At 36.8% G+C, this 22784-nt stretch overlaps 1 protein-coding gene across 27 annotated transcripts in view; it reads right to left on the reverse strand.

Annotated features, from left to right (window-relative positions):
* Positions 1 to 22784, reverse strand: part of CLASP2 (cytoplasmic linker associated protein 2) — a 182374-nt gene that overhangs the window by 137012 nt on the left and 22578 nt on the right. For all 27 annotated transcript variants that reach the window (XM_032409083.1, XM_032409082.1, XM_032409081.1 and 24 more), the window contains exons 3-7: positions 16800 to 16903; positions 14117 to 14208; positions 12873 to 12948; positions 11201 to 11298; positions 4143 to 4207 (exon numbers count right to left, since the gene is read on the reverse strand). In XM_032409083.1, coding sequence (XP_032264974.1) covers positions 4143 to 4207; positions 11201 to 11298; positions 12873 to 12948; positions 14117 to 14208; positions 16800 to 16903 — 435 coding nt within the window. The remainder of the gene's footprint in view (positions 1 to 4142; positions 4208 to 11200; positions 11299 to 12872; positions 12949 to 14116; positions 14209 to 16799; positions 16904 to 22784) is intronic.

Below are 22784 nucleotides of genomic sequence, written 5' to 3' on the forward strand. Positions count from 1 at the left end.
CTTGCTTCTGGTGGAGACAGAACCTAGCCAGTGCGCAGCTGCAGGACACAGAGCACCCTCCATCCAAGCTGCACAACCATCAGCACATTGTCAAGCTCTGGGAAGGCCCTGGGGCTCATGGTCACAAACAGACATGTTTTAAAATCAATCTAAGAAAAGGTCTGCTTTGCTTTTCACTAATGTGTATGCTACAAGCATATAAAAAACTAGACTGCAAGTTACCTTATTGCCTCTTCTAAGCCCAGTTTCAAGGTAATTTCAAAGCCTAATTCCTATGCTTTGTTTTATTGCCAGCCTCCTAGAGCAATTCTTTTCCTAGCAACTGTTTCAAATAGAGAAGTGGGGAAACATTTTACAATGATTTCACCCCAAGACTTCATTAGCCCTACGCACATGAGACAAATCAGAATTATGCATAGTTTTTTCACAGGCAAAGAGAAAAAGACTTGCAGTCACAGCCACCAACACTGTTGGTGTTTACATCTCAGTTAGCGTAGGAGATGGTCTAGAAAGCTCCATGACAACAGGCCCAGCCATAATCACAGGGGGCCTGCAACTCTGTCTTTTCCTTCTTCAGGGCTGGTATTGCCTCCTTCCAGCCTTGATCTGATTAACATTAAACTTAGTTTCCTTCTAACAGCAGAGCTAATTCCACTGTACTTAGGGATTCTGCCTAACTTACTTTGTAATATGAGAATTAAAGTCCGGCTTGAAAAACCTTGAAGAGAAAAAAATACGCATTTCTCCCTTCCCTAAACTAAATGCTATGCTCAAATCTCTGATGATGTAATTTACTTTGTGTCTTGAGTGTGATGAACTAATTTGCTAGAAAATCAAGTCAAAGAATTCAACCAAAACTTAAATCAAGAGTATAGATATGGCAGTTATGAAAGAAATCAGAGACAAAAGCATGAGATGTAAGATTGTGCACTGAGACACGCATAAGTGGAGAAGAGGTAGACTAAAGAGAAAAAAATAACTCTTACAATCAGGTTATACCACCTTTATAACCTGGGTTTTTTTCTTTTTGTGTTTACTAAAATGACTTTTTTCATCCCAAAGCACTCTAAATCAATATATTATAAAAAGTTTGATGTTTCATTATTATGGCTTCAGGCACAGACACACTAAAAAATTTTATTTACCGTAACAGTTTGTAGAATATCATATGGAACAAATCTGAATGGAATGCCATGTTTGGGTGCATTCATAACAATTTGCTTTGCACATGTACATCAAGTGAGAGAGAGAAGAGGTGGTATCTTCAATGGCTCTCAGTCTGTTACGTGCATGAACTATTTCCACAAGTTTTCATCTTCAGCCTTTATTTTGCCCTAAACTGTTTTTCTGTTCTATAACTTTAAAGTTTTAGGTTGAGTACACAATTATAATAAGCCAATAAGGGCTGAAAATTTTGTGGGGAAAAATGCAGAAATTAAAAAAAGAGTATTACTTTGGGTACAAACTTTTTGCCTTCAAATTATTACTTACAAAAATTCATTTTCAATGTTCAATTAATAGATTTCTCTACCTATAAAAATTATTAAAAAATTATTCATTGTCCTGGGTTGGGATGACATATACTATAATGTTAGTGGAAATAATTTTTTCATTTAATGGTTTTCACTTAGCTGCAAGGATTTTAGGAATAATTTAAATTAATTTCATTAAATTCCTTAAACAAAGAGTAGTTGTATTTCTTCCATTACCAACTGTAATCACTCTAGATATTCATTCGCTTATTTGCTTACTTGCTTGTTTACGATCTATCTCCCTCACTAGAATGTAGGCTCCCTGACTCAAGAACTTTGTCTTCTTCCTGTTGTGACATGATCTAATTTACATTTTAAGATCATTCTCATTCCTGGGTAGAAAATAGATTCTAGAGGGCAGACATGAAATAGAAATCTATTGCAATAATCCAGGTAAAAGCTGAAGACTTACAGTGGGGTTTTAGCAGTGGAGATAGGAAAAAAATGAACAAATTTTAGATATATTAGGATTTCAAAGGTAGACAGACTGGGGGATCAATTCAGGTTTCTAGCCTGAGCTGACGGTGGTGGCACTGACTGAAATGGGTAAACTGGGGGAACAACAGATTTGAGGGGCAGGAAGAGACAACAACAGGCTTTCCACTTTTGGACACGTTAAGCCTGAGATCCTATTAGGCACTCCAATGCAAATGTCATCGAGGCCACAGCTACTAAATCTAGAACATAAGAGAGATGAATGAGGACCAGAACCACACATTTAGGAGTCAAGAACAAATAGTTATCATTTAAAGCCTTTGAGTTGGATTACATTACAGAGAATACAGAAAGGAAGAGGAGAGACGTGGGCCCTGGGACTTGCCAACATGATAAACAGGCTTCCCTCTTATAGTCTCTTCCCTTATTAATGAATCCATTAAAGTATTTTTTCAATGACAGCATAATATTGTCATCAAAAACATCCTGACCTACTCCTACACCCCACTATATAACCTCTTAGACTTTAACATTCACATGTGACCACATTTGAATATTCAGATCATAATCTCCAATACAAAAAAATCTCTGAAGACTCCCTCCAAGAGAAAGAAATGCCAGATACTGACCCCAAACCTCTGTTTATCGAGAGAGAAACAAGAGAAAAAGAAATAGGAGCTAAGAGAATAGGGAATATAAAATCTTCTATTTTGAAGGAACAGAAATAACCTCACAAAATACAAGAAAGACAGCACTTTCAAAATAAACTGTATCCAAATAATATCTTAAATTTATAATATGCATTATACTTTTCTCTTAGAGTTGTAACTACATAGTCTGGAATACACAAATGAGAATGTACTATAAATGGTATAAAAACACAGCAGTCTCAATCCAAGTAATTTTAACAACTATCCATCTTCCCGCTGTTTCTGGTTTCTATGGAAATAGAGGTAATTGCTGGAAAAATAAGGATAAGGTACTTAAAACACCTTCTTCTATTTAGAGAAGAGTGAGAAAACCTGGCAGTCAGGGTGAGGACTGGTAGTGCTGAAGTCAATTTATACTTCTGGAACTAAGTTTAGATTAGGGTAGACACAATCTTTTTAACACTAAACTCTCACTCCATCTGCCTTCCTGCAACACAACAAGGCTCAGTCTTGGTTTAACCCAGAGAAAAAGAACTAAATTATATTAGTAACTAGTTTTTCCATTATTTGACTATACAACTCACACACCAATTTTCCCCCCAACATCAATTACATTACTAAGCTAACCACACTCTATTTATTTTTAAAGATTTATTTATTTATTTTAGAGAGAGAGAAAGCGCGTGCATGTGCGCACACGGGGAGAAGCAGAGGGAGAGGAGAGGGGAAGCAGACTCTCGGTTGAGTTCAGGACCCTGAGATCATGACCTGAGCCAAAACCAAGAGGCTGACGCTTAACAGACTGAACCACCCAGGCGCCTTCCCACCCCGCTCTCTTTAATAGGAACCTCCTTTCCTAGGTGGAAAAACCACCTATACTATCTTCGGAAATAGAATATATTCTTCACATACATGGATAAAAACTAAAGTCTAGGTAAACGCCACCCACTAAAACCAAACACAATCTAGCAATCTTACAAAAAGAAGAGCAACCACAAAACTGAGTAAGTGCCAGAATTAACCCGAAACCTCCTTGAATTCCAACTGAGAAGCCAAAGATGATCATGCTGGTGAAGTTTCTACTTCTAGGTCTCTTCACCAGTATCATCACTGAGAGTCTACACATAGGTGTAATAAAGCCCAACAACCCCAAAACTTTTACTAAAAACAACTAAGTAAAACAATTACTTTCGGGATAAAAAACCCATTTTATGCATGGAACATGGAAGGCAAGAGGGTCAACGTATCTTCAACCCAGAAGCTACAAAAAATAAGGCAAAAAAGTAATTCCAGTTTCCACAGTTGACCCAAAATTAAATTTTCAGTTACTCTAAAAGAGAGAATAGGTAATAATTAGCAGTATGTAAAGACTTTGTTATTATACCCTAACTAAGCTTCAATCCACGAAATCAAATCTGCTGAATCAGTGATATAATAGTTGGCTTGAAAACATGTTTTAGTATCTAAAAGTTTGCTAAATAATCTTAGAAATGTTTTAGAACTGGAATAACTTAATTATTCTTACCTTTGCAGATACTCATACCACCTGAATTTTGCACTTCATCAAATTTGGCAAAAATCATCTCTAACCTGGGAATAAAGAACACATTTTGTTTGTTCTATATACAGTTTAAATAGAAACAATTTCCCTAACCACCTCCCTGAGAAAAATAAGTTCAGGGATTCAGTTAGTCTCATACAACTCTCTTTTACAATTACCTCACTTACGAGAGAAAACACCAAGCCCATCTCACTTGAGTAGAGAAGCAGCCAAACACAGGCAGCATCTACATGCACACAGTTTCATGTTTCCTCATAAAATTATTTCTCCAAACCCACCAAAAATACTTGTTACGACCTTATAATAAATGCACTCAGTCACCAAGACCTCTTTAAAAAGTACATAAAATCGGGCGCCTGGGTGGCTCAGTTGGTTAAGCGACTGCCTTCGGCTCAGGTCATGATCCTGGAGTCCCTGGATCAAGTCCCGCACCGGGCTCCCTGCTCGGCAGGGAGTCTGCTTCTCCCGCTGACCCTCCCCCCTCTCATGTGCTCTCTCTCATTCTCTCTCTCAAATAAATGAATAAAATCTTAAAAATAAAAAAATAAAAAGTACATAAAATCATGCAAAGGAAACGTAAGGCAAACATAAAAACAATGAAATATAAGATGCTAGAAACTAAAGTGATACGGATATGACTGATAATCTGACATTTTCTCTATTAAACTACTTTCTTTCAACACCAATTCCATTACTCTTCTGATTATATTCAGAATTATTTCTACACTTCTGCTATCACTTTTTTTTAGTTAACAATGTGTTTCTTATTACAAAAGCAATGTACACTCATTATAAAAGAAAACGAGGAAATATAGTTAGGAAAAAAGAAAAAACCCAAAACACAATCCCAACATCCAATATTTTTGAATTGTATGCTTTCTGATGGTTTGTATTTATTTTTTTTTTAAAGATTTTATTTATTTATTTCACAGAGAGAGACACAGCGAGAGAGGGAACACAGCAGGGGGAGCAGGAGAGGGAGAAACAGGCCTCCCGCTAAGCAGGGAGCCCGATGCAGGGCTCGATCCCAGAATTCTGGGATCATGACCCAAGCCTGAAGGCAGACGCTTAACGAATGAGCCACACAGGAACCCCGATGGTTTATATTTATATATAAATTTTCTTCAGATCAAAATGGGATCATGCTGACAGCAGTATTTTTTAGTTTGCTTTGCCTTTACTTTCCAATATATCATGCTATGATTTATTCTTTTTTTTTTTTGAGAGAGAGAGAGAGCAAGCATGCACGGGAGGGGAAGGAGGGAGGAGAGGGAGAGAAAGAATCTCAAGCAGGTTCCACGCATAGCACAAAGCCCGATGTAGCGCTCAATCTTGGGACCCTGAGATCATGACCTGAGCTGAAATCAAGAGTCACTTAACTGACTGAGCCACCCAGGCGCCCCTATGCTCTGATTTATTCTTAAAGTTATGACTTAGAAATCTGGGCCAGGGAAGAGGGCCATTGTCATTTTGTTTTTAATTGCCAGATGTTCTCTGACTTACCCTTATGTTTCTGTCACAGTGTCATTTCTATAACCTTAGTTAAGCTGTGGTCCATATCCTGTCATTTCTCACTTGTAAACTGAGGATGCAGACACTTTCTATCTTAAAAATATATTTTTTTAAAGTTGAAAACCTTCTAGGAACTCATCATAATGTGATTTTTTTTTTTAAAGATTTTTTTTTTTTTTTTGACAGAGAGACAGCGAAAGAGGGAACACAAGCAGGGTGAGTGGGAGAGGGAGAAGCAGGTTTCCTGCTGAGCAGGGAGCCCGATGCAGGGCTCGATCCCAGGACCCTGGGATCATGACCTGAGCCGAAGGCAGACACTTAACGACTGAGCCACCCAGGCACCCCCATAATGTGATTTTTTTTTTTTTTAAAGATTTTTATTTATTTATTTGAGACAGAGAGAATGAGAGAGAGAGAGCACATGAGAGGGGGGAGGGTCAGAGGGAGAAGCAGGCTCCCTGCCGAGCAGGGAGCCCGATGCGGGACTCGATCCAGGGACTCCAGGATCATGACCTGAGCCGAAGGCAGTCGCCCAACCAACTGAGCCACCCAGGCGCCCAACCATAATGTGATTTTTAAACTGGAGCCTTACCTCCTACCCCCACTGAATTCAACAAATAAAAATATTCACACATCTGAAAGCATTTCAGTTTAAAGACATTGGTTGCTTCATCCTACAGAGTAGTATCTTCCAGAGACTTGAGCAGAGAGCAGACAAGTTGCCCAGAGACAAGATGTGGACAAGATGAAATGGGGGAGGGAATGCTGGAATTGGAAGGTGGGACACCTCAGAATGAAGACCACACAGGCCAGATACAGAAAGGAGAGGAACCAGGAGAGCTCTCTGGGGAAAATGGCAGAACAAGATGTTAAGAAGCATGAAATTAACACTCAAGAGTAGCAAAATGGGAGTAAGAAACTGAGGACAGAAAGCTCTGATAGAAGAGAACTGATAAGGAATTAAGGTGGGCAGATAAAACATACAAGTCCTTAACTGAGCTACCCAGGCACCCCAGGAAGAAAAAATTTTTAATTATTACTTTAAAACTATTTGATTCAATGGCTTTATAAATAATACTTAAGCTTAGGTATTTTAATAAAGAAGAATGTTCTTGATATAAATAAGGGTGGGCAAAACCAGAAATTTTACCCTAAAGGGCTATATCCAACAGGAAATTTCAAAATCACAAAGGGAGCAGCATTTGATAGGCAGAAATACCCTTTTGAAACATAAAGTTAGAAAATGATTACTATATGATAAAAGAATATAGTTTTCAAATAAATGCAATATTCAGTATAAAGTTAAAAGAGGGAAACAGTGGAACAATCATCTGAAGAAATGGGTAAACCAAAATTCATTCATTTTTACCTTATAAAAGTTTTAGACCCTTTGACATAAAGGGGTCCAGTGACATTCAAAATACTACCTACAAAATAATGAGGTCATATGCTAAGGATAGAAAACATTCTGGCATGCTTGAAAGAGCAAAGCTCATCACACCTTGTACCCTCCCATTCCCTACTACCTGTCACTGCTCTGGTCTCAGACTCCTTATCTGCCAAGTGACTCACCACTTCATGGTCGGAGAAACCATAAATAAGAATGGATGGGATTAATAGGTCATTGGCTTATTTCAGTAAGAACATTAAAGTGCAGGCTATCCCCATATGGTAAAACTCCTATGAGATTGATTCTGATGGGGGGGAAATCAAATAAGGGGTTTCCCATAACAACTAAAATTACTTATTAAAAAAAACAACTTAAGCAAAAAGGAAGATTATAGGCTAATCTTACCTTGAGCATAAATGCAAAAATCTTAAACACACATAAGGACACTTAATTTGTAACAAAAGGAACACTGAAGAAAGACGTTTTCAGTAAGTGGTGTTGGTCAAGTGGATACCCACATGGAAAAAAAATGTATCTGAACCCCCATTTCACACCACTTTCAAAGAAAATACCCCACGGACTATAAATCTAAATGTGAATGAAACTTCAAGACAATCACCCAGAGAATGTCTTTAAGATATTAGGATAAGCAAAGATTTCTTAAACTGGGCACAGAAATGTCTAATCATAAAGGAAATGTCTAAAAACTACATCAAAATTAATAACTTACGTACATTAAAAGACATCATCAAGAAAGTAAAAAGGCAAGTCACAAGGTGGGAGAAGATATCTGAAACATATACATAGCTGACAATGGGCTTGCACCTAGAATGTATGTTAAAAAGTCCTACTAATCAATTTTTTTTAAATGACAGACCACCCAATTTTTTTTTTTTTTTTTTTTTTTAAAGATTTTATTTATTTATTTGACAGAGAGAGACAACGAGAGAGGGAACACAAGCAGGGGGAGTGGGAGAGGGAGAAGCAGGCTTCCCATGGAGCAAGGAGCCCGATGCGGGGCTCGATCCCAGGACCCTGGGACCATGACCTGAGCCGAAGGCAGACGCTTAATGACTGAGCCACCCAGGCGCCCCCAGACCACCCAATTTTTAAAAATAGGCAAGAGACCTGAAAGGACACTTTAAAAGAACATATCCAAATGGCTGATAAATACATGAAATGGTTCTCTTCTTTATTAGTAATCAGAAAAATGCAGATTACCACTATAATGACAACACCAGAAACCTAAAATTAGTAAGATTATGACTAATAATGCTAAATATCAGTGAAAACATAGAATAATAGGAACTATTATTCTAGTTCCAGCAAGAACTTATTCTAGTTCTTATTATTATCTAGTTATTATTATTCTAGTTCTATTATTCTTATTATTCTAGTGCCAGCAAGAATATAAATGGGTACAACCACTCTGGAAAACTGTTTGTCAATATCAATTACAGGTGAACATATCTGATGGCCCAGCAATTCCACTCTTAGATATACTCTAAGAGGTGAATACATAGGTACACCAAAAGACATTTACAAGAATGTTTTTAATAGCATTATTCAAAAGAGCTACAAACTGAAAACAACTCACAAGTCCATCATTAGTATGGATTCATTAGGTAGGACTTACTCATAAAAGAGAAAAGTAAATGGCAATGAAAACAAACCAACTACGGCAGATCCAACAACCCAAATGAATTAAAACAACAACAACAAGGGGCACCTGGATGCCTCAGTTGGTTGAGCAACTGAGAGTCATCTCGGTTTCAGCTCAGGTCACAATCTCAGTGTCGTGGGATCAAGTCGTATGGTGGGCTCCTCACTCAGCAGGGGGTCTGCTTGAGGATTCTCTTCCTCTGCCCCTCCCCACCTCAAATAAGTAAATAAATCTCTAAAAAATAATGTTAACTGAAAGAAGCCAGACACAAAAGAGCACATACTATATGATTCCACTTATATAAAATTCAAAAATTCAAGAATTAAAAAGGATTTAGGCAGGCTTCTGGATGATTATAATGTTCAACTTTGCCACCTATGTGGATACATGGGTGTATTCACTTTATGGTAATTTACACAGCTGCATACTTATGATTGCATACATTTCTGTATGGATGTCATACTTGCATAAAATTGTAAAATTATTTAATAAAAAATACTTTCAATATAAATTTTAAAATATATAATGTAATATATATACATACATATACACACTCATACACATAAATACATTACATTAACATCATTTCTTTCATTCACATAAAATGATGTAGAATTTACTCAAATGAAATTGTTAGCCCTGGAAGTAGAAAATGAGTAAGCAAACAAAATGCATATTTAATGGACAATCTTATTACCAAAAAATAATTGGTACTGGAAAAAAAATACATGGTAAGAGAGATAGCCAGATATGATGAGAGTTATACCAGAACATACCTCTGAAGTAGTCTTACATCTCCTGACACCCGACCCCCCACCACCAAAAATCTAATCAAGCCTCCAGATCTAACTACCAATTTGTAAGATATAAAGACAGAAGGATATGTCAAACCATACCACAGAAAAAGAATTAGCAATATTCAGAATATGGGAAACTTTACAGGATAAACTACCTAGCTTATTCAACAAATAAACACAAGAGAAAAACGTGTTGGAGGTAAAGATTTAGAAAGACTTGTAAGAACATATCAACTAATTGTTGGACTTTATTTGGATACTGACTCAAAGAAACCTAAAAACATATACAGAAACTTACGTTTATGAAACAACTGGAAATTTGAATGCTGACTGGATATTTGATTTATACAACTATTTGCAAAAAAAATTTTAAGTTGTGATGACAGTATTGAATGTACTGAATTACAGATGAAATATTATGACTTGGGATTTGCTTCAAAATAAAACAAGAGTTTTATTTTATTTATAACTCACTGGCCATGAGTTGTTAATTGTTGAAGCTGGGTAATGGGTACATGAAGGCTCATTATACTAGTCTACTTGAGTCTGTGTTTGAAATTTTCTGTAATAAAACGTTAAAAAATTCCTTTCAAGCCCCCCTTAAAATGGGGACTAAAATTTGATTACAAAAAAATTTAACTGGAATAATATCTTTAATAAAAACAGGAACTCTGAGAACTACTAAAGAAAAAAAGTACCTTTGGAAAAAATGTTCTGATACATGAGAAGCTCATCAATGGGATTTTTACTGATCTGACTGATGCTACTGTACTCAGATATTCTTAATTTTCTTTTTATTTGACTAGGTTTTAAGAGTAGTGACTAATTTTTTTTTTTAAGATTTTATTTATTTATTTGACAGAGATAGACAGAGCCAGAGAGCACAAGCGGGGGGAAAGGCAGAGGGAGAGGGAGAAGCAGACTCCCCAACTGAGCAAGGAGCCTGATGTGGGGCTCGATCTCAGGACCCTGGGATCATGACCTGAGCCGAAGGCATTCGCTTAACCATCTGAGCCACCCAGGCGCCCCGAGTAGTGACTAGTAGTGACTAATTTCTTTTTTTTTTTTTAAAGATTTTATTTATTTGAGAGAGAGCACATGCGAGCGAGTGTAGGGGAGGGGCAGAGGGAAGGGGAGAAGCAGACTCCTTGCTGAGCAGGGAGCCCAATGTGGGACTCAATCCCAGGACCCTGGGATCATGACCTGAGCCGAAGGCAGACGCTTAACCGACTGAGCCACCCAGGCGCCCCAGTAGTGACTAATAATTATATAGCTTTCTGTTATCCAGTATCTTGTGTAATACCTTTCAATAGGAGGCACTCAAAAAAGTATTTATTTAATGAATAAATTAATATTTTTACTAAATTCTTGCTCAAGCATCTTCCAAATAATGATTATTATTGTTTGGTATCAAAAGACAGTTTACTGGATGATATTTAATTACATATTAAATAACATATGAGTATATAATCAGTGTCCAAAAAAATTACAGGATGTAAAGAACTTTTTAAATGGTGATAACCTACATATCTTTATGTATCTTGTGAATTTTAAAACATCTCAGCAAATTGAACCTATTTAAAAGAAACACATATTAAAACTTATAAAATGAGGGGCCAAAAAAAAAAACCAAAACCAAAACAAATTTAGCAAGACTTACCGAGCAGGAGGAATTCCTCTCTTACAAAGATCCACCCTCACTCTCTCTCCCACATGTCTATAGATCTCCACTATAGCTAATACGGCAGCATCTCTCACCTGCCAAAGAATTCAGAACTTAAACTTAGATGAGACATAATAAAACACTTCATCTCAAGGCACCATTACAACTGGAAGTTCTCAGTTGGTTTTAATGCCTCTAAACCCCTGAGAGATTTTGGCAGGTCATTAACAAAAAGCAAGAGGACCTGCTGAGAAAACTCTAGAGAAATCTTGTAAAACGCTTTGTAGAAATCTAAGAAACACGTATGTAAACGTTACCAATGTGGTTTTTTAAAAATCTTCTATTTGTAATAAGACTGCACAAAGAACTGCCAATAACTGTATGAATACAAATCATTATTGCAGTTAATATACTTTTCTGGAATAAAACTGCCCTTCAAGAATGTGGTCTGAACTCAACACCAATGTTCATAGCACCATTATTTACAATAGCCAAAAGGTGGAACAAACCCAAATGTCCACCTAAGGATGCATGTATGAACAAAATGTGGTATACACATACAATGGAATATTATTCAGCCTTAAAAGGAAAGGGCAGAAATTCTGACACATGCTACAACATGGATGAACCCTGAAGACATTGTGCCATGTGAAATATGCCAGATACAAAAGGACAAATTGTATGGTTCCACTTTCATGAAGTACCTAGAATAGTACAATCACATGGAGAGAAAGTAAAATGTGGTTGCCAGGAGCTGGGGGGTTGGGAAGAATGGGGAGTTATTGTTTAATGGGTACAGAGTATGGGAAGATGAAAAAGTTCTGGAAATGGATGGTGGTGATGGTTGCACAACAGTGTGAATGTACTTAATTGCCAATGAATTGTACACTAAAAAATGACTGGAATGGTAAATTTTTTGTTGTGTATATTTTAACACAATTAAAAGAAAAAAAAATGTGGCCTCAAGACAGGAATTTGGAAGACAGCTCTAGTTTCCTTGCACAGCTCACTGTCAAAGAGCAAGTGAAGAGGTAATGGAATTCTCTTCAAACATCCAAAGGCAGAGCTGGGGCCTAATAGCAAGGACAAGTTTATCCAGGGTTATTCCAAATGCCCAAGCTATGCCAAAAAGGTTATAGTCAAGATTCAACTCCACTAGGATGGACAAGACCCAGAATACGCTCCTGTATTATGCCTACAGCATACACAGCTCAGGTAAAGAAATTTCTAACAAGTGATACACCACTGGTACAAATTCCCTCTGTTAAATAGGGTTATGACTGTTGCAAAAAGTTGTTGTTATGCAACCACATTCAGGAATGAAGAAAGGAAGCTGACAATCTGTCCACACAATTAACATGTAGGAGGACTATAAAAAGGAATCCAGGTTCTTTGTCACTCAATCTTTCAAACCCAAGAACTATCCTTTTAGTCCCATATATCCTTAATACTAGCCAAACGAGTAACAAACTTAAGCAACTTACGTGAATATAATGTGTTCTTGGAAAGTAACTTTGGTGGATTAAAAAAAAAAAAAATGAGGTGAAATCTTGTTTTCACTACCCCCCTCCGCCCTCCCTCTTCTTTTTTTAAAATGGAGTTAAGGGCACTAGGAAAGAAGAGATAGCCAAAAAAATTAGTCGATGCTTGAATGTAAGTAAAATTTTACCTGACTGTTGGAATCTCCAAATAGGATACACAAATGTGGTACCAACTTGCTGAGGACTAGTGGCTGAGCCCCAAAACTAAATATAATTTGAAACAAAAAATAAAGAGAATTTGGTTTTAATCGAACAGTAAACAAAATAGCCTTATACTTTCTTCTTGTCTATATCAAAAAGCCAAACATGGTGAGGAGCATGGGTACACATCATTAAAACATGAAGGACATCAGACACAAGCAAAAACTAATTCTAAACAATGTGAAATATGCAAACTTGAAAAATCATGACTGACAATGAAAACTGTCAACACATGATCCAACAGAACAAAATGTTCAACCAATGGCACTTTTAACACCTAGCAACCTACTGATCACTCAGGAAAAATTGAGCTTTTGCTTTAAAATAGTGATTTTTTTTTAGATGCTGGGTCTCAAATAAATTTGCATTCCAATAAAACCTTTAATTATGTTTATTAATATTTGATGAGGTCATGGGTTGAAAGCAAATGACAGGAGAGCCAAAAACCACAAAAGTTGTGCAGAACTGAATGCACTTACAAGCTCTAGATGGCAGAAAGGACCACAGTGGAGTAATAGAAAATAAATGAAGGTATAGTTAGAAAAAAGGAAGTAACACTACAGGAAAAGTTGAAAGCTACTATCTATCACCTATCTTGTTGCACAGAACTTGAACAAATAATCCAGAAAGAGATCAAAAGCCCTAACAACTTCTTCGGACTGGAGTTCTGAGCTCTGTGGCTCTCTGCTGTCAGAGCTCTACATACTGCTACCTGATTCACTGTCTAGTTATCTGGGAGAATCTTGTTCAGTCTGTGATTTGGGTAGCCATACACACTGGTCTAGAAAGCCTAGCTGGGGGGAATTGGCTACGATATTTGAAATACCACTGAGTTAAAAACAATTCCAAACTGGGTCCAGAACAGAAGTAGATCCTAAGTTATATCAACATACTTGTTATACGACCATCTATTTTGGGTAGCAACTATTAACTTACTCAAGAAAAAAAGAAAAACACTTCTTATCACTGACTAATAATTTTAAATTAACATACACATAAAAAATTAACAGCTAAAGATACCGAATCAAAAACTCTTATACCAGAAATCAATTAGTAACTATTTAAAATGTTACTTCCATAGCTTTCTTCAAGCTTTATGAAATGGATATTGCTTTTTCCTTTTAGAAAAATGAAAAACAAGATGGCTATTTTCAGTAATCATAAAACTTACATGTTTAAGGTTTCAATAAGACACAGACACACGCCTTCTCGAGATCGAAAATTCTTGTGCTTAAAACCAGAAGCCAACTGTTCCCAAATGTACTATTTAAAAAACAAGTATAACAAAAAATTAAATTACTCATGCTATAATCTTTTTTTATTCCCAACCTTATCACCAACCTTAATGATAACTGAATTTTCCCATCAGACTTTACTTCTCTACCAAATTTGTACTAATGTTGTTCTCACCCATTTTTAAGTATCTTAATCACATTTTTAGTTTTTATTTAGTATCTTTCACTTTAGATTTGTTATTCTCAGAAAAACTATGTCCATCTTTCACTTTGGATTTCAATTATTCTCAGGAAAACTATGTCCAATACCTAAAAACCTTAGAATTTCCATGGACATAGAATTCTTTCTAAGCTTTAGAAACCTCCCAACAACAATGCTACCATTATAAGCCCAGTAGTCCAGTAAGCATTTAAAAGGTCCAATGTTGCCTAGTAACTACTCCAAATTGTCACATGGAACAGGGTTTTTCAACATTTTATAATTCAGGCTTTTCTCGCTTTAGCACTGGATCCAAATACAGAAACATCATTTGGTAAAAGTCATTTTATTGCTACCTAATATAATTTTCTTTTGTAAAAAGCATACATAACCTGTAACAGATAACCTACAGCAATTATACAAATTTGGTGTAGGAAGGAACCCAACTTTATTCTTCCAAACATACAGCTAATTGTCTCTATCCATCCTTTCTCCACATTTAGAAACACCATCCTTACCATTTATTAGATTCATACACACACACACACACACACACACACACACACACACACACACACACACACCTCTTCCTGGACTCTTTATTATTCAGTTCTACTAATATTTCTCTTTCTGCCAAACTTTCTGGAAGGTAACGTGGAAGTTTATTCAGAAAATCTTAAATGTGAATAACCTGATGCAGCAACACCATCTCTGGAACACTATTCTATATAAATACTTATATGTACATCCAAAGACACACGTACAAGGATGTTCCTTATAGAACTGCTTATAACAGCATGTCAAAATGAGTTAAAATTTGAACCACTAAACAAGTGTTGAAGGATACCCACCAAACTATTAACAAGGACTTCATTCTAAGGTATAAAATATCTGGGCAAACAGTTAATTTTTGCAATTTTTTATAAAACATATGTAATATGTGTTATAATTTTAAAACTGTATTTTAGGTAATAACCCATAATACCATTGTATATATTGTAAACTCTGATTTTTTTCTACTTAACATTCTATAAATCTTTGTTTACATATCAATTTATTGTCATGCTTTTTAATAAACTTCCAAGTTACCTTCCAGAAAGTTTGGCAGAAAGAGAACTATTAGTAGAACTGAATAAAGAGTCCAGGAAGAGAGGGGGGGTGTGTGTGTGTGTGTGTGTGTGTGTGTGTGTGTGTATGAATCTAATAAATGGTAAGGATGGTGTTTCTAAATGTGGAGAAAGAATTGATTGAGACAATTAGCTGTATGTTTGGAATAACCTGATGAATAACCTGATGGAAATTGTTAATAATAACATTAATTTCAGTATCAGAGTCTGAGTTTCATCTCGAACCTTGTCTTTGCCATCTCCCACTCTATTAAAGCTACAATAACTAGAGAAATGCAAGAGAAAGAGAGTAAATATTTATAATTCATCTCCATTATAAGCTATATTTTACAAAATTATTAACAGCTTGTGGGGTGCCTGGGTGGCTCAGTTGGTTAAGCGACTGCCTTCAGCTCAGGTCATGATCCTGGAGTCCCGGGATCAAGTCCCGCATCGGGCTCCCTGCTCAGCAGGGAGTCTGCTTCTCCCTCTTGACCCTCCCCCATCTCATGCTCTCTCTATCTCATTCGCTCTCTCAAATAAATAAATAAAATCTTTAAAAAAAAAAATTATTAACAGCTTGTTTCCATAAATGAAAAGTTAAGAGGTAAGCAAATTATTTCCTTTACTCATGAGTCCAATCAAAAATAACGGAGAAGGAAGTTTCAAAAGCATACATATGGGACTTAAACTTACGACCCAACGTGGGACTTAAACTCACAACCCTGAGATCAAGACCTGAGCTGAGATCAAGAGTCAGATGCTTAACTGACTGAGTCATCCACGCGCCCCTTTTTGCTCTCCTTTCAAAACATCTCCATGACGGCTAATTTTTTCTACTGTATTCATACAACACAAGTTGGTGTCACAGAATATATGCCTTATACAATCAATAACCACCTGTTCAAATAAAAAATTTTCTTCTTGTTGCTGTAAAAGCTGCACAAATTAATATAACATTCAGTAGTTCTCAAAATGACCTTTCTCACTGAACACTATTATCTGCAGGTAAGAAAAACTAGAAAATCCTAAAGAATAATATAATCAGCAGTGTCCAGCAGAATCTCAGAGTTAGCTTTGTATAAAGTGTCAAAGAGCAGAAAATAGGAAAAAGAAAAGCAAAAAAACCAAAAAGTCAAATATTGACATTTTATCTTAAATTTCAATTCCTTTAAAGAATTAACAACAATTCATTGTTTAAAATTTCAGCTTTCCTGTCCCCTGGGGCTTCAATGACTTGCTGTGATTACCAGCTATCTTTACTGATATTTCATCACTGATTAGCAAAATGTAAATTTGAAAACGAAAGCCTACCATAGGTGGTGCTACTTGATCCATTAATTTCAATAGCAGAGTCTGAGCTTCATCTCGAACCTTGTCTTTGGCATCTCCCATTCTGTCTATTAAAGCTACAATAACTAGAGAAAGGCAAGAGAAAGAGAGTAAATATTTATCATTCATCTCCATTATAAGCTATATTTTACAAAATTATAAACAGCTTGTTTCCATAAATGAAAAGTTAAGAGGTAAGCAAATTATTTCCTTTACTCATGAGTCTAATAAAAAATAACGCAGAAGGAAGTTTCAAAAGCATACATATTACATGATATCCACTTATGATAACATTCAAAAAACAGGCAAGACTAAATATTATCCTATTTGGAGATGTGTATGGCTAGTCAAGCTCTACAGATGAGCAGGGAATGGTTATCTAAAAGGTCATGTCAGTGGTTACCTCTGGCAGAGGGAGGGAGAGAGGGAGGTGTCATCAGGAATGCAGAGAGGAAGTATCTAGGATGGCAGAGTTCTAGTTTCTCGACCTGGGCACAGGCAGGTGTTGGTGTACAATTACATGTGTCACTTATGCATGTATGACATATAACTCAACTGACAAAAATAAAACCCTAGGCTCCTGGGATTAAAGTTTTTCTCTACTATGTCCAAGACTGTGGCACTATTTCATGGAAGGAGGCAGGAAAGGCAGGTGAGAGTCCATTCTTGGAGAGTTTTCACGAAAAAGGTTTCTGTAACTATAAATCAACAAAGCACCACAAAGAAATCACATCTATTGAGGGTGAGGGTGAAGGGAAAGGGAGGCGGAAGCTAGAACTCAGAGGGTTTTAAGTCCACTCATTGGGCAAAAATATCTCATAGTCAAAATTATCTTTCTGTAATCCCTTAAATTACCATTGCCCCTTGTGTGGTGTTACAAGGTGCGTGGCCACAATATTTCATCTCCTTTTGTCTTTATATCCTCAACCATTAATGTTTGCAGCAGCACTCACCTCAGAAGATGACTGAAAATGAAAAAGGGAATAAATGTAAACCACTTAGAGTGAAGGGCACTGAGTAAGCACTCTGTATCACCTACCACCCTCACCATCGCTAGCATCATTCTACATGTTCGAAGGCAAAGAAATTAACTTCTTTTCTCTTTTGACATGATAGCTATAGCCTTCCTTTCCCTGAGGCAATGAAGGCTGAGACCTAGTGTAAACAAGGGAAGGAAGAAGAAATGAGATCGAGAAAGGGATTTTTCTCTCATTTATTTATTGACAATTATAATTAATTGTATATATAATTTGATGCAAATATGTTCTACAATATAACATTGTCTACAATATAACAACCAGACTGATGTAATAATAATAAACAACAACACTTAAGGAAAAAAGAAATTAAATTCTTTTTGGAAGAAAATTCGACTATAGTGAGAAGCCCACTATACCAAATGAAATGATATTATCCAAAAACCTAAGCTTAATCAAGGAAACGACTGTATAAGAAAACAAAGTCCCTGCCATAAAATCATAAGCCTAATCATGAGGCAACTGAAGTACCTGTCAGTCGGAATAATATAAACACTTCTCATCTTGCTTAGATTATTGTTAACATCAGAGAAAATCATTGACATCTGTAGGATTGGCTGTGTGGGACTCTGGTTCTGATAGCTTCTGAGAGGCAGAAGACAGTAATAAACACTTAATAAATATTAAATATTATTATGTACTAAGCACTGAATTATCTCACGTCATCCTCATAACAATCCTATGAAATAGAGTAGGCCCATTTGATAGAGAAGGCCCAAAGGGATTAAATACCTTGCCCAAAGTCACACAAATAGCAAGCTGAAACAAGGATTTAAATAATCCACACAATTAGGTCCCAGTCATAACTATTTCTATTTACTTGTAACTGGGGTGTTCTGCGTGGGTGTGTGTGTTGTAACAATCACACAACAGTAGTATGAAAAAAAAATAGCCACTTCATTCTTGAGAGGTGGAATTTAACTCCAAAAAGGAAATTAATATGTTGACCCAAACAACAGCTCACTTCATATGAAAAACTAAAATTTTATAAAATATAAACAATGAAAACAACTTTACACTATATAAACTTTTTATTATAGTTATTAAAAAATCCGTGAATTTTTTGCATTAGAATTCCTTTTTAACACATACTCCCTTGGTGTCAAGTAAAATAAGATTTTATTCCTAGCTCTACCAGTTATTAATTATATAAACTTCTCCACATTTCGAAGTTTCCTTGTCTATAAAATAAGGAGGGATGCAGGCCTATACCTCACATGGCTAGTGAGAGGATGAAGTAAAACTGGTAAAAAAAAAAAAAGGCTTGTGCTAAGCCCATAATAAGCATTTGGAATAGTTAACAGTCTAAGGATCCTAAAGATCTGTATATAATATAATGACCACTGAATTTTACCATTCAATGTGATGAATATTCAATAGATAATTATAGGAACCCAAAACAGTGTTTTTACCCTATAGACATTAAGAATTTGTTAAACAAATGAATAGATCAGACTGGAATATGAACAGTGAAACACTGGAGAAGTTTAAAGCACAGCTGGTATGTTTTATTCTCTCAGCACTGTATGAGATGCATACCATTTTACAAGATGCAAAACTGATGACCAGGTAGCCCAACTATTCTAATACTCTTTCTGTAACTGCATTTTCAATTAAAACTATCTGCTTAAAGAAAAAGCATCTGACAAAGTACAGCATCCTTTCTTGATTAAAACTCTTCAGAGTGTAGGGACAGAGGGTACATATCTCAGTATCATAAAAGCCATCTATGAAAAACCCACAGCAAATATCATTCTCAATGGGGAAAAACTGAGAGCTTTTCCCCTAACATCAGGAACATGGCAGGGATGTCCACTATCACCACTGCTATTCAACATAGTACTAGAAGTCCAAGCCACAGCAATCAGACAACAAAAAGAAATAAAAAGCATCCGAATCGGCAAAGAAGAAGTCAAATTCTCATGCTTTGCAGATATGATATTTTATGTGGAAAACCCAAAGACTCCACCCCAAAACTGCTAGAACTCATACAGGAATTCAGTCAAGTGGCAGGATATAAAATCAATGCACAGAAATCAGTGGCATTTCTATATACCAACAAGACAGAAGAAAGAGAAATTAAGGAGTTGATCCCATTTACAACTGCACCCAAAACCATAAGATACCTAGGAATAAATCCAACCAAAGAGGCAAAGAATCTGTACTCAGAAAACTATAAAATACTCATGAAAGAAACTGAGGAAGACACAAAGAAATGGAAAAACGTTTCATGCTCATGGATTGGAAGAACAAATATTGCGAAAATGTCTATGCTACCAGAGCAATCTACACATTCAATGCAATCCCTATCAAAATACCATCAACTTTTCTCAAAGAAATGGACAAATAATCCTAAAATTTGTATGGAACCAGAAAAGACCCCGAGTAGCCAGAGGAATATTGAAAAAGAAAAGCAAAGCTGGCAGCATCACAGTTCCGGACTTCAAGCTCTATTACAAAGCTGTCGTCATCAAGACAGTATGGTACTGGCACAAAAACAGACACACAGATCAATGGAACAGAATAGAGAGCCCAGAAATGGACCCTCAACTCTATGGTCAACTAATCTTCGACAAAGCAGGAAAGAATGTCCAGTGGAAAAAAGACAGTCTCTTCAACAAATGGTGTTGGGAAAATTGGACAGCCACATGCAGAAGAATGAAACTGAACCATTCGCTTACACTACACACAAAAACAGACTCAAAATGGATGAAAGACCTAAATGTGAGGCAGGAATCCATCAAAATCCTAGAGGAGAACACAGGCAGCAACCTCTTCAACCTCAGCTGCAGCAACTTTTTCCCAGACACATTGCCCAAGGCAAGTGAAGCAGGGCAAAAATGAACTATTGGGACTTCATCAACATAAAAAGCTTTTGCACAGCAAAGGAAACAGTCAACAAAACCAAAAGACAACTGGCAGAATGGGAGAAGATATTTGCAAATGACATATCAGATAAAGGGCTAGTATCCAAAATCTATAACGAACTTCTCAAACTCAACACCCAAAGAACAACTAATCCAATCAAGAAATGGGCAGAAGACATGAACAGACACTTTTCCAAAGAAGACATCCAAATGGCCAACAGACACATGAAAAAGTGTTCAACATCACTCGGCATCAGGGAAATACAAATCAAAACCTCAATGAGATACCACCTCACACCAGTCAGAATGGCTAAAATTAACAAGTCAGGAAACGACAGATGTTGGTGAGGATGCGGAGAAAGGGGACCCCTCCTACACTGTTGGTGGGAAAGCAAGCTGGTGCAGCCACTCTGGAAAACAGTATGGGGGTTCCTCAAAAAGTTGAAAATAGAGCTACTGTATGACCCAGCAATTGCACTGCTGGGTATTTACCCCAAAGATACAAACGTAGTGATCCAAAGGGACACCTGCACCCCAATGTTTATAGGAGCAAGGTCCATAACAGCCAAACTATGGAAAGAGCCCAAATGTACATCGACAGATAAATGGATAAAGAAGATGTGGTATATAGATACAACAGAATATTATGCAGCCATCAAAAAAACACAAAATCTTGTCATTTGCAACAACGTGGATGGAACTAAAGGGTATTATGCTAAGCGAAATAAGTCAATCAGAGACAGACAAGTATCATATGATCTCACTGATATGAGGAATTTGAGAAACAAGACAAAGGAGCAGAGGGGAAGGGAGGAAAAAATGAAACAAGATGAAACCAGACGGGTGCCTGGGTGGCTCAGTTGCTTAAGCGACTGCCTTCGGCTCAGGTCATGATCCTAGAGTCCCGGGATTGAGTCCCGCATCGGGCTCCCTGCTCAGCAGGGAGTCTGCTTCTCCCTCTGACCCTCCCCCCTCTCATGCTTTCTCTCTCTATCTCATTCTCTCTCTCAAATAAATAAAATCTTAAAAAAAAAAAAAGATGAAACCAGAGAGGGAGACAAACCATAAGAGACTCTTAATCTCAGGAAACAAACTGAGGGTTGCTGGAGTGGTGGGGGGTGGGAGGGATGGGGTGGCTGGGTGATGGGACACTGGGGAGTCTATGTGCTATGGTGAGCGCTGTGAATTGTGTAAGACTGATGAATCACAGACCTGTACCTCTGAAACAAATAATACATTTTATGTTAAAAAAAAAAAAAAAAAAAAAGAAGATAGTAGGAAGGGAAAAATGAAGAGGGGGAATCGGAGGGGGAGACAAACCATGAGAGACTATGGACTCTGAGAAATAAACTGAGGGTTTTAGAGGGGGGGGTGGGGATGGGTTAGCCTGGTGATGGGTATTAAGGAGGGCTTGTATTGCATGGAGCACTGGGTGTTATACGCAAACAATGAATCATGGAACACGACATCAAAAACTAATGATGTAACATATGGTGACTAACAATTAAAAAAAAAAACTATCTGCTTAAAATTTGTAAAACATGAGATCCTTTACTGAATTCAGTTATCATAAACCAGGGTTGGTAATCAGTAAACTGTATATATTTTTTTGTTTGAAAAGCTTATTTTTCCTGGGCGCCTGGGTGGCTCAGTTGGTTAAGCAACTGCCTTCGGCTCAGGTCATGATCCTGGAGTCCCGGGATCGAGTCCCGCATCGGGCTCCCTGCTCGGCAGGGAGTCTGCTTCTCCCTCTGACCCTCCTCCCTCTCATGCTCTCTGTCTCTCATTCTCTCTCTCTCAAATTAAAAAAAAAAAAAAAAAAAAAAGAAAAGCTTATTTTTCCACAGTACATGTGGTCACAAAAGAAAAATTAAGTATTTTATATTAAAGAACTATATCAATAGAGCCCATACTCTGTCTGGCACTTCGTCTAAAACTGAACATGAATCTCAATTTTCCTGAAACATCTCTTCACTTTTAACGTAAAAAGGTAAAAATAGCTATAATAACCTAAGTGCACCAAAAGAAAATATCACTCACATCAAGTTACATATATCTAGGAT

Source organism: Phoca vitulina, unplaced genomic scaffold (assembly GCF_004348235.1).
Source record: "Phoca vitulina isolate PV1807 unplaced genomic scaffold, GSC_HSeal_1.0 scaffold10, whole genome shotgun sequence".
NCBI lineage: Eukaryota > Metazoa > Chordata > Mammalia > Carnivora > Phocidae > Phoca > Phoca vitulina.